Raw genomic sequence first — 15,844 nt, 5'->3', positions numbered from 1 at the left:
AGTGGTATTTACTGAGGGCTTATTAAGTTCAGAGCACCATCTTCAGTGCAGCAGAATTAGTGGACACATTCCCTGTCCAAGACTAGCTGTCAGCCTAGAGGGGAAGACAGACATTGATATAAATACATAATTTATAACATATCATTTAAAGATATGTACATAAAGTGTTGTGGGGTTCGAGATGGGGTGAACATCAAATGTCCATAGAGCCATAGATCATAGATCCAAGCGTATAGAAGACGCGGAAGGGAGAGGGAGCCTGGGGAAGAGGGGACTTAATCAGGGAAGGCCTCTTGGAGATGTGACCTTAATGCTTTGAAGATGGAGAGCTGGGAGGGGAAGGTAAAAGCTCAGGAGCAGAGGGGAGGAGGGTCAGGGCCCTGTCCGGGGAAGCCCTCTAAGTTTGGAGCTTGTAACCAACTTCCATATCGTTGAAGCACATGGGATGGGTGGGGGCGATCCATTTTTCCCCATCTCAAGGCAGTCCAAACGTCTGAAGCCCACCCTTTTCTCCCAACCGACTGCATTTATTGAGCGCTTACTGTGTGCAGGGCACCATACTAAGCGCTTGGGAGAGTACAATATAACAGAGTTCTTTAAAGTACTCGATCACCTTGCCCCCTCCTACCTCGCTGCTCTTCTACTCCAACCCAGCCCACACGCTTTACTCCTCTAATGCCAACCTACTCACTGTGCCTCGATCTCATCTATCTCGCCAACGACCTCTCGCCCATCTCCTGGAACGCCCTCCCTCCCTCATCTGACAGACAATTACTCTCCCCACCTTCAAAGCTTTATCTGAAGGCACATCTCCTCCAAAAGCCCTTCCTGGACTTAGCCCTCATTTCCTCTTTTCCCACTCCCTTCTGCTTTGCTGTGATTTGTTCCCTTTTTTCACCCCTACCACAACCCCACATCACGTATGTCCCTATCTGTAATTTATTCATTTATATTCATGTCTGTCTCCCCCTCTAGACGGAGCTCGCTGTGGGCAGGGGATATATCTACCAACTCTGTCATATTCTCCCAAGCACTTAGTAAAGCGCTCTGCACACAGCAAGTGCTCAATAAATACCATTGATTGAATGAGTTGGTAGACACGTTCCCTGCCCGCAAGGAGCTTACAGTCCAAACTTTTCTCTCTCTCTGAGCTCCCCAAAGCGACCCCCAGATTCAGAAGCCGTCCAAGATCTCAAATGCCTTGGCTCTCTCTCTGAGTCATCCTGTTAACTTCTCCACCACTTACCGTCCGGCCCCTCCTCCCAGGTCCACCTATTTGGCCTGGGCTCTCTCTCTCGGGCACATCTGCACTGGAAAGTTTTTCTTTTCAAATAAACCAAAGTTGGACTTCGAAGGTGGCTCCTTAAACAAGGCTCCCTTCATAAAAAAGTTTCCACCTCGGTTGCTTGAATTTCCTCCCGCCCCACCCAGGGGTCAGGCCCACCCCATCCCACCTTCCCACCCTGGCCCCGTCCCCCTACCTCAGAAGAGGTGACCTCCCTCGCCTGGTTTTCGAATGTGGTTCCTGCCTGACTCCGACCTACTCGCAGATAACGAGATTATCGCAGATTTTCTGGAATGTTCTTTCTCCCCTTGCACACCCTGTCCCGGTCCAGTTGACATCATTTCCTGAGAAGTCTGGAGTTTGGAGTCTTGAGGTTTGGCGACGAGGGAAGGCTTGAACATAAGAAGAGCTAGGCCCAAGGCCGGCTCGGAAGGCTCAGCTGCAGGGGGGCAAGAGGAGGTTGCAGACATGAAACTGGCAGGTGGGCTCAGGGTGGCACAAAAATGACTAAACTGGCAGCTCCTGGCGCTTCTGAGAATTGATCACTCCGAAGCCCCCGCGAACCGGAGCAAAGGAATGGACTTCTAATCATCATCATCCTCATCATTAATGGTATTTATTGAGCGCTTATTGTGTGCAGAGCACTGTACTTAATGTGTGGGAAAGTACAGTACAATAGAGTTGGTAGACACTTTCTCTGTCCACAACCAACTTACAGTCTAGACTTCTAAAGAAGTTTTTTGGGTCTGGGAAGACAGATGCTTTATCAACAGTCATAATCATTTACTCATTCATTCAATCGTATTTATTGAGCACTTACTGTTTGCAAAGCACCATACTAAGCCCTTGGGCGAGTACAATATAACAACAGACCCATTCATGCCTGCAATGAGCTCACAGTCTAGAGGGGGAGATAGGCATGAATATAAATAGATAAATAAATCATTCTTCAATCCATTAGTGGCATTGAGTACTTTCAGCTCGCCTAAGCGCTTGAAAGAGTACAGTGGAATAGAGTTGGCAGACATGATGCCTGCCCTCAAGAAGCTTCCAATTTAGTGGGGAAGGTGGACATTAAGTTACAGTTGGGGGAAATGGGCAAGTAAAGCGATATGTTTCTAAGTGCTGGGAGTGAAGCAAATATCAAGTGAAGCCTTGGAGTCACAGGCCTTGGAGTCAAACCCCCTGGGTTCTAATCCTGGCTCCACCCAGTTATATTGAGTTATTTTGTCCTCTCCCAAGAGCTTATGACAGTGCTCTGCACACAGTAAGCACTCAGTAAATACCACTGAATGAATGACTTGGACGAGGGCAGTTCTCTCTGGTGGTCTTAATCCCGTGGCCCCGCAGTAAGCAGCAGGAGTTTTAGGTGTCTGCAGAGTAGGCAGGGAGAAAGGAGCACAGCGGCTCACAGTGAGGCAGAGGGTGTCTCCCTCTCTCCCTTCCTCCCTCCCTCTCCCCTCCTCCTCAACCTCTCTCCATTCCTTGTTTGGCAGAACGGTGCCAACTTGCTTGCTGCTGGAAATAGTCCCTGGGCTGAACCTCTCTTATTCTTTTTTTTCCCCTTCATTCATTCAGTCCTATGTATTGAGCACTTACTGTATGCAGATCACCGTACTAAGCACTTGGGAGGGTACAATATAACACCCACTGCCCACCCTTGGGCACATCTGGGGGGCTCTGGGACCTCACGCCCTTTGCCGTGACTTCGCACGAGGCCTCGGTGCTTCGGCCTGGTTGGTCGGTCTTCCCGCTGCCCCCATAGGGGGTCCTAGCGGACAGAGAACGGGACTGGAGGCTTGACTTCTCATCCCGCTTTGCCCCTGGCCGGCTGTGTGACCACGGACGACTCACCTGACCTCTCTGGGGCCCAGTTTCCTCACCTCTCACTTTCTGATTCCTGAATCGCGAGCCCCGTGGGGGACAAGGACTGCATCCCATCTGATGACCTGGTATCTACTCCAGTGCTTAGCAGAGCGTTTGACACATAGTAATCCTTCAATAAATGCTGTAATTACAATGATCAGTGCCCATGGTTTTTTTTCTTTTTGGGAATACTGGAGATCATTTGGGGGCTTTAGCACTGGGATGTCACCCCGCTAAGGAAGTCAACTGCTTCACCAAGGTAGCTTGGCACCCTGGGAGTGAAATCCAGAACTCACTAGCTTCTAAGCAAGAAAGCCATGGAAAACAGTGCGCACGATCCCCAGTGATCAGTCAATCAGTCGGTTATATTTATTGAGTACTTACTGGGTACTTAAAAGAAGCAACATGGCCTAGTGGAAAGTGCAGAGATTTGGGAGTCAGAGGACTTGGGTTCTAATTCCGGCTCCGCCGCTTGTCTGCTGTGTGACCTAGGGCAAGCCACTTAACTTCTCAGTGCTTCAGTTACCTCATCTGTAAAAGGAGGATTGAGACTGAGAGCCCCACGTGGGACAACTGATGACCTTGTATCTACCCAGGAACAGTGTATGGCACATAGTAAGTGCTTAAATACCATCATTATCATTATTATTATTACTATGTCAGAGCCCTGGACTAAGCACTTGGGGGAATACAATATTAACAGAGTTGGTTCCCTGCCCAAAACGAACTTACGGTCTAGGGAATGTGTAGCAAGAGAGCAGGCATGTCTCGAGTGAGCTGGCTGAGGTCTCCAGATTTCTTGGGATAAGAGGGCCAGATTCAGCATCCTGAAGCGAGGATGGAAGCCCTGATGGGGTACATCCAACAGGCCCCTCCACCACCAGGCTTCTGCAAGACCCAAGGGTGGAGGGCTTCCTGGACTCAGCAATGATCTCAAAGGGGCACAAGCCTAACATCTCTTCCCTGGGAGTTTCAGGGAGCCAGCTCTTCCCTCCAGAAAGGTATTTTCTCAGCCTTACCCCCTCTTTTCTTTTTTTATGGTATTTGTTAAGCGCTCACTATGTGCCAGGCACTGCACTATGCACTGAGGTACGTTCAAGTTAGGTTAGACAGAGTCCCTGTCCCATATGGGGCAAACAGACTTCTTCCCCATTGTACAGATGAGGGAATGGAGGCACAGAGAAGTGAAGTGGCTTGCCCAAGGTCACAAAACAGACAAGTGGCGGAGTAGAGATTAGAACCCAGGTCCTTCTGACTCCTAGGCCCAAGCTCTATCCACTAGGTCACGCTGCTTCTTGGAGACTGCATCACAGGGATGTGAAAGGAAATTGCCAGAGGCTTTCATTCTCTCATTAAAGGCTTCCTGAATAATTCATGGTAATAATCGAATTACCGACATACGGGAAAGGGAGGGCTGGGAGAGTCCCACCGACCTGGGAGGGGATGCGGTGGGGAGATATTCAGGCTGGGGAAGCTCCCGGCTCCAAGACTGGTAGAAATAGGACTTATTGAGTATCCCCTGGCTGCAGGGCCCTGGAATGAGCTGTACTAAATGCTTGGGAAGCACAAAACAAAGAAGTAAAGATCAATTAGAGGGCAGCGTGTCCTAGTGGAAAGAGCGATCAATCAGTGGTATTTACTGAGTATTTACTGTATGCAGAACACTGTACTAAGTGCTTGGGAGAGTACAACATAACGGAGTCGGTAGATACGTTCCCTGCCCACAATGAGTTTATGGTCTAGAGGGAGCAGTCGGTAGACTACCCCTTCTCCCTGCACTCTCCCTGACACCCTCCCTAACATCCTTTCTATTCTCTCCCCCAACCCCTAAGAAGGTTCCCCTCTGCTGTATGACTTTATACAAAGCCCATGCCGAGACTCTAAAAAAAAAATGTGTGGGATGCATGAGAGTCTAAAAATTCCCAGAGAGTCAATAATTATAGCACAGGCTTTGGAAGGTTTGTTTTGTGCTTTTTCTTCCCCCCTCCCGCCCACCTCCTCTCCCCCATGCCCCCCACCCACCACCACCTTCCCGGCCTTAAATCTCGGTCTATTGACAACACTGCAAAGCTGGCTTCCTGTAATGCTATAATAGTATGGAATTAGGCTGGCTGCCCGTCATCTTCAACAGGAAAGACATCACCCCAGGAGTAGCAGGCAATTAGCCCCCAATCTCCTTGGGCCCCCCGGGGATAGGACTCCCTCTCCTCATCCCCCCATCCCGACCCTCTCAACCCCACAACTTGGCAAATCTGGATCCTTTTTGCCTTGGATCTGCTATTTTGGGTGGGGGAGATGGGGAGAACAGGATCCCGGGAAAGAGGGAGTGTGGGAGGAAGACTCAGTCAATCAATCGAAGGTATTTATCGAGCGCTTACTTTGTGCCAAGCACTGCACTAGGAATTTAGGAGAGAACAATACTGTAGAGTTGGTAGATGCAACAGGCGATGGAGCGGGCAGGGAACGTGACTACCAGTTCTCTTGTACTGTACTCTCCCTAACGCTTAGTGCAGAGCCGTGCATAGAGTACACGCTCAATAAATGCCATCGGTGATGACGATGGGGCCTGTAGAGGGTATGCCGGAAGGGGCCCTCGATCTCTTCCACCGAGGAGGATGGCACGAGAAGTGACGAGGCCGCGGACGTTTCTAGTTCCGGTGCCACCATAGTCCTCCAAGCCTTGCGGCCAGCAGCACTGTGGCCATCTCTCCGCCTCGGAATCAAGGGTCCTGGATGCTGCCCACCGCCCCCCCGGCAACCGTCGACAAAATGCTCTCAATTTTCCAGCTGCGGGTGTTGTCTGAAGGCTGGCACCCCCGGCCTGGGACTCTCCATTCCGCCCCATGGAGCGAGCAGTCCCCGTATTTTTTTAATATGGTATTTGTTAAGAGCTTACTATGTGCCAGGCACTGTTCTAAGCACTGGGGTAGATGCAAGGCAATCAGGGTGGACAGAGCCCCTGTCCCATATGGGGCTTGCAGTTTCACTCCCCATTTTACAGATGAGGAAACAGGCATTCAGAGGTGAAGTGACTTGCCCAAGATCACCCAGCCAACAAAGTGGTAAACCCAGGGTGAGGACCCAGGTTCTTCTGACTCCCAGGCCTGGGCTCTATCCAGTAGGCAATGCTGCTTCATAGTAATGAGAGGCAGCGTAAAGGAAAAAGCTCGGGCCTCGGAGTCAGGGGACCTGGGTTCTAATTCTGACACTGCCAATTGCTTGCTGTGTAACCTTGGGCAAGTCACTTCACTTCTCGGTGCCTGAGTTTCCTCATCTGTAAAATAGGGACATAATGCCTGTTCTCCCCCCTACTTAGACTGCGAGCCCCATGCGGGACAGGGACTGTCCAACCCGATAAACTTGTATCTACCCCAGTGCTTAGAACAGTGTTTGGCACTTAGTAAGTGCTGATAATAATAATAAAAAATGTCAGTCGCGTCATCCTAAAGCAGGTTACCATTGAGCAGTTGTGGCATCTTTGTAACTTTTCTTCTTAATGGTGCTTGTTAAGTGCTTATGATGTGCCACCCTAAAGTGACTCATGCCTTCCCTCAACTTTTCCTCAGACCGTTCACCAGTGCAGCTTCCCCATCTTAGCCAATCCAGCGCCCCACAGACCCCTCCAATCCTCTTGTCCACTCTCTCCTAGCCACTCCCATCACTTCCTAGCCACCCTGGCTAGTCCACCCTCTCCCCCGCAACTAGCCCTAAGCCTGTCTAGATACCTCCATATGCACCGAACAGCCAATTTTCACCCTTAAAGGGCTGCAGGATGCAGGAGGAGACAGTGAGGAGGCCAGTTCCCAACAAATGACTGGTTTTCCTCATCTGCCTCATGATAGTCAGATAGAGCGGCTTCTTGAAGGTTTGGGGTTTTGCCTCTCTCTCTCTCTCTCCTCCCCTTTCTCTATCCTCGTCTCCAACTCTCTCTCTCCTCCTCTTTCTCTCTCCTTCTTCCTCCTTTTGCCCCTCTAGACTGTCAGCTCCGTGTGGGCAGGGAGCATGTCTACCAACTCTGTTATAGTGAGTGTACTCTCTCAAGAGCTTAGTACAGTGCTCAGCACACATTAAGCGTTCAATAAATACCACTGATGGATCCTTCTCTCTTCCCCCTTCTCCCTTCATCCTTTCCTGGAAAAAGAATTCCCCTGGTCTCAAAGCCTGGGATCTATGCCAGAAAGCCCACCGCAGGCCCCAGCATCTCCAACCTCTTCTGGGATTCAGGTCCTTTGTGCCTCAGTTTCCTCATCTCTAAAATGAGGATTCGATACTTGTTCTCCCTCCTCCTTAGACTGTGAGTCCCATGTGGGACCTGAGGAATTTACCTCAGCACTTAGTGCAGGGCTGGGCAAAAAATAAGCAATTAATAAACACTATTATTATTATTACTTATTATTATTAGATTGCAAGCTCCTTGTGGGCAAGGAATATGTCTGCCAACTATGTTGTACTCTTCCAAGCACAGTGCTGTGCACACAGTAAATACCATTGAGAACGCCCCCCTCCAGGTCAGGAGGACTGTTGCCACATGCCCCAGGACCTGGTTAGATGCCCAAGCAGAGCTGAGGGGGAACAGGGAGATGCTGCCAATCAGCTTTTCCCCCTACCAGGTTTTCCACCTGGAGCAGCTCTAAACAGCTGCAGTCACATACGTTCCCCTCCTCTGTGGAAACTGTTGCGTTGGTTCCCCGGCCTCTCCTCTGTTTGGAGCTCTTCTTTTCAGGCGTAGGAAGAAAAAGGCTTGGGAAACTGCCCAAAGCCAGCCTCGTGAACAATAGCCCCGGAAGCTGGCACCTCCTTTGAGTCCCCAGGCTAACGTGGGCCGCGGCTTTGTTTAGACTCGGTATCTGGTTGTCCTCGTTGGAAAGATGACGCCACTGACGGCGAACTCATCCCGGGGCCCCGGGGAGAGCAGCTGAAAAGGCTGGTGTGCATTTAGTGGTCCCTCGCACACCATGTGTGCTGAAACGTCGCCCTTCGCTGTGCACTTGCATTTCTTTCTCAGTTCTTCCATGGAGGTGGCCTTAACTGCATTCTGGGATCTCATCAGCAGTGTTCTCGAGTCGCCCCTAGGCAACGCCGGTGAAACTGCTCGAAAAGGCAGATGTGTCAGCAGTGGTAGGTCGAGGTCTCCAAGATGCCGATCAGTAATCATTAGTATTTACTGAGTGACTTGTGGGTGCACAGCACTGGATCTAAGCGCTTGAGATAGGATAAGAATTAGTAGATGTGTTCCCTGCCTTCAAGGAGCTGTCAATTTAGTCAGGGAGACAGGCCCTAAAATAGGAAGCTGGACCCTACCACTATTTTGTAGACTCGGTTTGGCCCGGGGCTTGATCCTTAGTTGGTGCCACTCTGTGTCTGACAGTGTCGCAGAGGTTTTCTGGCTTTCTTGATCAGGTTCTCTTCTTTGTCAGGTCACAGGAATCCAGTGACCATTTTCACCTCTGCTTCCATGATGAAAGTCCTCGGTTGTGTGTAAGGCTTCCCTGATTGCAGACTGGTTCAGAACCTTGACTTTCTTTACGTCCATAGTGCTTTGGTAATTCTGCAAGCAGGATTGTAATTATTTACATATCCCCTTGGGTGTGTGCTTCCAAAGCACAACCATTCACGTCTGACAGCTCCACTGATGACTGATTCCAAGGGTTTCGATGCCCCTCAAAGTCTGTTGAGTTGGAAGAGTTTCCTGGAGAACCAAATTCTAACACCTCTTGCTACTTGAGGAATTTTACGTTTGTGATGGAGCGAGAGGTGGACAGGATCCCTCCTAATTCTGACACAGCCAGGCTCTTGGGGCGACAGTCGTAATCTCGTAGGGCACTTGGGGTCTTGGAGAGCGTCTGGGGGTAGCCATATTTATTTATGAGATGTGAGGGCCCATGGAGCTGAGGTATCAGCTGGCATCTAATGGTGTTGAACATTTTTGTAAGAATCACAAATGCTGGGCAGAGAGCTTGATGGCCTGACGGTGGCCATTTCAGCCACTCCCGCACCCGAAGACACAAAAACAATGTCTTCAAGAATAAAGGAAAGCTTTACGTGAAGACCTTGATGGTGTTTCTGCATCTGCTGAGGTTTTTTTATATGGCATTTGTTAAGCGCTTATTATGTGCCAAGAACTGTCCTAAGCACTGGGATAGACACAAGGTTGTCAGGTTGGACACAGTCCCTGTCCCGCATAAGGCTCATAGCCTTCAACCCCATTTTACAGAGGAGGTAATGAAGGTACAGAGAAGTGAAGTGACTTGCTCAAGATCACACAGGAGTCAAGTGATGGAATCGGGTTTAGAACCTAGGCCCTTCTGTCTCCCAGGCCCGTGCTCTGTCCATTCGGTCACACTCTGCTTCTCTGCAATTGCAGTCTAATCAGTCAATCAGTGGCATTTATTGAGTGCCTACTGTGAGATGATTCTGAGGATACATGTAAGCAACACTTTTCTGCTGAAACCAAGATAGAAAGAACCTGGCTAGGAATTGTCCAGTAACAGAGAAAAAAAGATCAATCGATAGTATTTATCGAGCACTCTGCTCGAGGCACTGTACTAAGTGCTTAGGAAAGGCAGTAGAATCAGTAGACATGATTAGTAGACATGATGATTCCTGTCCTCCAAGGGCTTCCAATCTAGCAGGGGAGACCGTTACTAAAATAACGTCCAGATTGCAAGAAGCGGACAATGACAGCCTTCGCAGTTAACTCTCAGACTTCCTACGGGGAAAAGGTGAAGGTTGGTGGCTTCTGGGAAATCCTGAGGGATTTCCTCACAGCTCCAAGGGTGGTGGAAAAACTCCATGTGGACCTTAGGTCCAGTGAGTCTCGGCGGGGCTCCTGTCAGATCTTGAAACTTTCCTATTCTTTCCAGCTTTGACCACAATGGTGACTTTGAAGGTTGGAACGCAGTCCAAGTCATTTCATCTTGGCAGGTTCTTTAGTCTCTGTAGAGTTTCATCCTCAGTGGCGGAAGGTGTAGGGAGAGGATTTTTGAAGTATCGCTGCCGTCACTACAAGATTCCCTCCCCGCCTGGCGCCGTCTCCAGTCTTCATCAGGATTCTGTGGTTGTGAGCGTGAGTTGATTTAGAGTGTTCAGGGTGTTCGAAGACCCAGTGGCAAGATCCCAGGCCTGTTTAGTCTTTGAATCCCACTAATGATAATAATCATAATGACAATTGGGGTATTTGACATGCACTTACTTTGTGCCAAGCACTGTTCTCAGCACTGGAGTAGATACAGAATGATCGGGAAAGACCCAATCCCTGTCCCACATGGAGCTTGAGTCTAAGTAGGAGGGAGAATGGCTATTTAATCCCCATTTTACAGTTGAGGAAACTGAGGCCCAGAGAAGCTCAGCAAGTTGCCTAACACCTCATAGCAGGGAAGTGGTGGAGGCGGGATTAGAACCCAGGTCCTCTGACCCCCAGGCCTATGCTCTTTCCTCCCTTTGGTGAGGATCCCAAGGAATCACAGAATAATAATAGTGATTATGATGGTATTTGTTAAGCACTTACTATGTGCCAGGCACTGTTCTAAGCGCTGGAGCGGATACAAGCAAATTAGGTTGGACACAGAATTGGAGAAGCAGTGTAGCCTAGTGGAAAGGGCAGGGACCTGGCATCTCCGACCCCCCTCCCCACCCTCACACACACAGATAACCATCAGGGAGGCTTAGACGTATCTGGAGTATGGTCCGAAGAATAACAATAATAAAATGTCACTAACCTTTAGGGACTTCTCCCTAAGGAACTCCAAAATGCTTTCCGTATGTTATCTCCTTTGGGGAATTAGGAAACCAAAAGGGAGGCCTGGACCCCAAGGACGTGGTTAATCAGTGAGCCTGGGCTGGGGCTCTTCTCTTCAGGGTTTGTTCAGCTTGAGTTGGGGTGTAGTGGGGGAGGGAAGGGGGGTGACCGAGGAGGAGGTAGGGATGGGTTTACTGAGAGGTGAGGGTCTTGGCCGTGGTGAATGATAATAATAAAAATACTAATAATAATTGTGGTATTTGTTGTGCCAAACACTGTAATAAGCTCTGGAATGGATACAAGATAGGTCCCACTTGGGACTCACAGTCTAAATAGGAAGGAGAACAGGTGTCGGGTCTCCATTTTGCAGATGAGAGACCTGAGGTCCAGAGAAGTCAAGTGACTTGACTGTAGTCACACAGGGGGTGCATGGCAGAGCCGGAATTAGAACTGAGGCCTAATCCTCAGAGGGCTCTATCCATTAGGCCACGCTGCTTCTGATGCTTTCTACCTCTTCTATCTTTTCTCCCAGAGGCTTCCTTGGGAAGCCTGACCTGGTCACCCCTGGAGCCTTCTGCCTGAGGGGGCTGGTGACTAAGCTCTTTGGCGATCCAGATGGCCACCCTCCTGCTCATTCCATCCCATCGCCCCCAACCTTTAGCATGGGGGCACATTCCTGATCTCAGCCCCCCATAGATACCCATCCCAAACAGTTTACACTTCTTCAGTACTTTCTATCAATCACTAATACTGTACTAGTATGGACAGATATACTATTATAGTATATAGTATCCTATACAGCATATATACAATCTACCATTTATTGAGCACCTCTTGAGTGCAAGGCCCCTAAGTGTAATAATAATAATGATGTTGATATTTGTTAAGCGCTTACTATGTGCAGAGCACTGTTCTAAGCTCTGGGGGAGATACAGGGTAATCAGGTTGTCCCACGTGAGGCTCACAGTTAATCCCCATTTTACAGATGAGGGAACTGAGGCACAGAGAAGTTAAGTGACTTGCCCACAGTCACACAACTGACAAGTGGCAGAGCTGGGATTCGAACCCATGACCTCTGACTCCCAAGCCCGGGCTCCTTCCACTGAGCCACGCTGCTTCTCTACTTGGGAGAGTGCAGTAGAGGTAGGAGACAGAATTCCTGGCCTCAAGGGTCCTACATCCCCCTGGAGTGTGAGATCGTTGTGGTCAGGGAACGTGTGTACCGAGTCTTTTATATGGTACTTTCCCAGGGGTTTAGTACGGTGCTCTGCACACAGGGAGTGCTCAACAAATACAGTTGATCGATCGATGGATCTAATAGGGGAGAGAAATCTTCCCCATCCCCAGAGAGTTTTATCCACCAGCCCCCTCAAATGGGGACAAGGGCCTGGGGTATTCACCCCAGGGCAGCCAAGTGGAAAGAGCACACACCCGGATGTCAGAGGACCTGAGTTCTAATCTCCGCTCTGCCACTTGTCATCTCTGTGACTTTGGGCAAACCACTCCTCAGTGCCTCAGTGACCTCAGCCGTAAAATGGGAATTAAGTCTGGGAGCCCCAAGTGGGACGGCGAGTGTGTCCGGCCCTGTCATCTTATATTCATTCAATAGTATTTATTGAGCGCTTACTATGTGCAGAGCACTGTACTAAGCGCTTGTATCCATCCCCCGCGCTTAGTACAGCGCCTGGCACATATTAAGCGCTTCACAGACACCACGAACAACAACAGCCACGCCGTTCACCAGGTTGGGGGAAGGGGCACTCTGTCCTAGAGGGGAAAGATGGGTCTGCTCGCCTGGAACGAGGTCAACACTCGGGGTGGGGGCGGCCGGGGCATCCTGCCCCTCCCACCCCGACCCTGAGAAGTCTGCTTCAGAAATGAGCCTCCCCCAGCATCCCCCGGCCGCAAGAAACCGGAGGCGGGGGTGATGGGGAGGGAGGGGGTCTGTCCATCAGTGAAGCCCAGTGTACGACCCAGGCCGGGGAGCGGGAGCAGGTGGCCCCCGGTGCCCACCCCCTTGCAGAGCCCGCCCCCCACTTCCTAAACGTCAATCACACACACACACACACACACACACACAGACTGGTGAACCGCCTCCTCTCCTCCCCGGCTTTAGGAGGGCAAAGGGATCTTTTGTTATTCCGATCCCACTCCCCGGCGGGCCGCCGTGCCTGCTGCAGGCTCCAGCCAAGGCCCACCCTCCGTTGTTGGGATTTTTTGGGTTTTTTTTTCCTTTTTTCCTTTCTTTCTATTTTTTGTATTTATTATCGATTTTTTCCCTCTCCTCCGCCCCGTGCCCGGGGGTGGGTCCGTGGCCTGGGGTGCGTCGGGGCTGGGCCATGGGGGCGGGTTGGCCGGGGGCCGTGGCGCGGCGCCCCCGGCCCGTCCCCTCCCCCGCCCGGGGCTCGCCGCAGGCCGGGCCGCTCCGCTGAGCCCCCGCCCCCTCCTCCCCGGACCCCCGCCCCCCGGACCCTTCCCCTTCCCCTTCCCCTTCCCTCGGCGCAGCCTCCACCATGGATGGGAGCAAGATGGTAAGCCCGCCACCCCGGCCGGACCGGCGGCGTCCTCCCTGCCCCCAAGCACGAAAACTTTCCTCCCCATTTCTGCGGCGTTGGGGAGGAGGGAGGGGGGCAGGGGGTCGAGGGGAGGGAGGCTGGGGCTACCCTGGAATGATGGATTTCCCCCCCATCCTGGGCATCGGGATCTCCCCTCCTCCCCCACTGCCCGGCCAGAGGGATGGGGGACAGCTCTCCTCCAAACCACCTGCCCCCCATCCCCCGTCGTCCCCCCCCCCCGGTCCCGGCCCTGCCCGGTGTGCCAGCCGGACAGGAGTCGTTAGGAGGGGATGGGGAGGGGGGCAGAGGGAACCCCGAATCCTGGAAGAGGCCAAGTGGAGCCGCGGGAGAGGGCTCCTTAGCCGATCCGGCAGGTGAGAACGAGGATGCGGGGTGCCCTCCGCCAGAGCTCGGTGCCAAGAGGGTAGAACCCACCCAACCCTAATCCGCAGCGACCTCAAAGATCGCCCTCAGCCCCGGCCCCTTCAGGGATGACCCTGGGACCCCGGCCGGGGTCCCCTGACCGGGTGTGTTTTGATTTTTTGATGATGTGCATATATCTATAATTCTGTTTATATTGATGCTACTGATGCCCGTTTACTTGCTTTGATGCCTCTCTCCCCCCATCTGGACTGCGAGCCCGTTGTGGGCAGGGATTGTCTCTGTTGCTGAACTGTACTTTCCAAATGCTTAGTACAGTGATCTGCTGCATGCAGTAAGGGCTCGATAAATACAATTGAATGAATGACCCACCCTCCCCGCCTCCGGGAACCAGCAGGTGTAGAAGCCATCGGGTCGGGGTCCCTCACCCCTCGGCCGCCGACACTACTGAGGGCCCAGGCCCAGGCGCCCTTGACCTGGGCTCATGCGGAGCCTGGGCGGTCGCTTGGCTTGGCTACGGTTGGTGTCTGACTGACCACCGGATTGATCCGGGGGCGGCGGGTTTCCTGGCCTTCCGACCTTGGTTCCCTATAAGCCCCCTGTCCGAACTGACAGCTCCTAGGGGTGGGCCGGAGAGGGCTCTGGTCCTGCCTGTGAGGGATCCGGGGTCCAGTCTGATCCATCCTCCTCCTCTTCCAGGGTGCAGGCAGCCCACGGAGGATGCAGGTGGATGGGGTCCAGGGGTGGGGGGAGCGATGTGTGTGTATTTCGTGTATGTGTGTGTGTGTGGTGATTCCCTGCCATCAGGTCTTGGAGGTGGAAATCCCCTCCCCGCTCTGCTCTCTGAGGACTCGGTTATCCCTGCTCTCAGTCTCTAGGACTCTGTGAACGGGGACCAAGCAGAGTAGCCAATGGCTCCAGAGACAAGACCAAACTAGGGCGGAATCTCTCCCCTCCAAGCACATGCAAGATGGCCGGAGGTGGAAGAGAAAACAAATCCTCCCCAACCTCAATTTCCCCAGAACGTGTGGGCCCGCAGTTTATTCAAGGAGAAGAAAACCTAGGCTTTCCCCTCCCACTCTCCGGGCAGGACTAAGGGATTTGGACAGAGCCTGTGTTTCGCTCATTCAATCAACAGTATTTTTTGAGTACCCGCTGTGTGCAGAACAATGTACTAAGCGCTTGGGATGGTATAGTAGAACTAGTAGACATGATTCCTGTCCTGGAGGGTCTAGCAGAGGAGACAGACGTAAAATCATCTGCAGGTGGAACAGAAAGGAATCCAGAATATGTAGATGAATAATAATAATAATGATAATTAAGGAACTTGTTAAACGTTATGTGCCAGGCACTGTATTAAAGACTGGGATAGGTACAGAACAATCAGGCCGGATACAGTCTCTGTCCCACATGGGGTTTACAGTATAAGTAGGAGGGAGAAGGATTTTATCCTCATTTACAGTTGAGGAAACTGAGGCATTGAGAAGGGTTTTTTTGTGGAGAAGGGTTGGGTTTTTTATGGTATTTGTTAAGTGCTTTTTATGTTTCAAGCCCTATTCTGACCACTGGGGTAGATACAAATTAATCAGGTTGGACACAGTCCCTGTCTCACAGAGTGGGGAGCAGTCTAAGAAGGAGGGAGAACAGGTATTGAATCCCCATTTTGCAGCTGAGGAAACTGAGGCCCAGAGAAGCGAAGTGACTGGTCCAAGGTCACCCAGCAGACAGATGGCGGAGCTGGGATTAGAACCAAGGTCCTCTGATTCCCAAGCCCATGCTCTTTCCACTAGGCCACACCACTTCCATAAGTAAGAGGTTAAATGAGAGGTCTGTCAATCAGTGCTACTGGGGCCAGCTCTCCAAGAGATAGACGGGTGTGACTTGGAGTCCTGACTGTCCCCTCCCCTCTGTTGTCCCAGTAGCCCACACTGGTGGAGAGCTGGCGAGGGTGGGAGGGCAGATGATTGGATGAACATCACTTGGTATCGGGGCTGGAGATGGAACTTAAGTTTGAACAAT

General features: G+C 51.5%; 1 protein-coding gene across 2 annotated transcripts in view; it reads left to right on the top strand.

Moving 5' to 3' along the window:
* Positions 1-15,844, top strand: part of HIP1 (huntingtin interacting protein 1) — a 70,343-nt gene that overhangs the window by 16,187 nt on the left and 38,312 nt on the right. Inside the window, exon 1 of one of the 2 annotated variants that reach the window (XM_029081957.1) lies at positions 13,344-13,420. The exons of the other annotated variant lie outside the window; for it this stretch is intronic. Within the exon in view, the coding sequence (XP_028937790.1) occupies positions 13,403-13,420 (18 nt within the window). The 5' untranslated portion in view covers positions 13,344-13,402. Of the gene's footprint in view, positions 1-13,343; positions 13,421-15,844 lie in introns of those variants that run through there. 2 annotated transcript variants of the gene reach the window in all.

This window comes from Ornithorhynchus anatinus, chromosome 17, assembly GCF_004115215.2.
Source record: "Ornithorhynchus anatinus isolate Pmale09 chromosome 17, mOrnAna1.pri.v4, whole genome shotgun sequence".
Taxonomy (NCBI): domain Eukaryota; kingdom Metazoa; phylum Chordata; class Mammalia; order Monotremata; family Ornithorhynchidae; genus Ornithorhynchus; species Ornithorhynchus anatinus.
The sequence above is the reverse complement of the archived record's forward strand: the minus strand, read 5'-3'. Positions and strand labels throughout refer to the sequence as shown.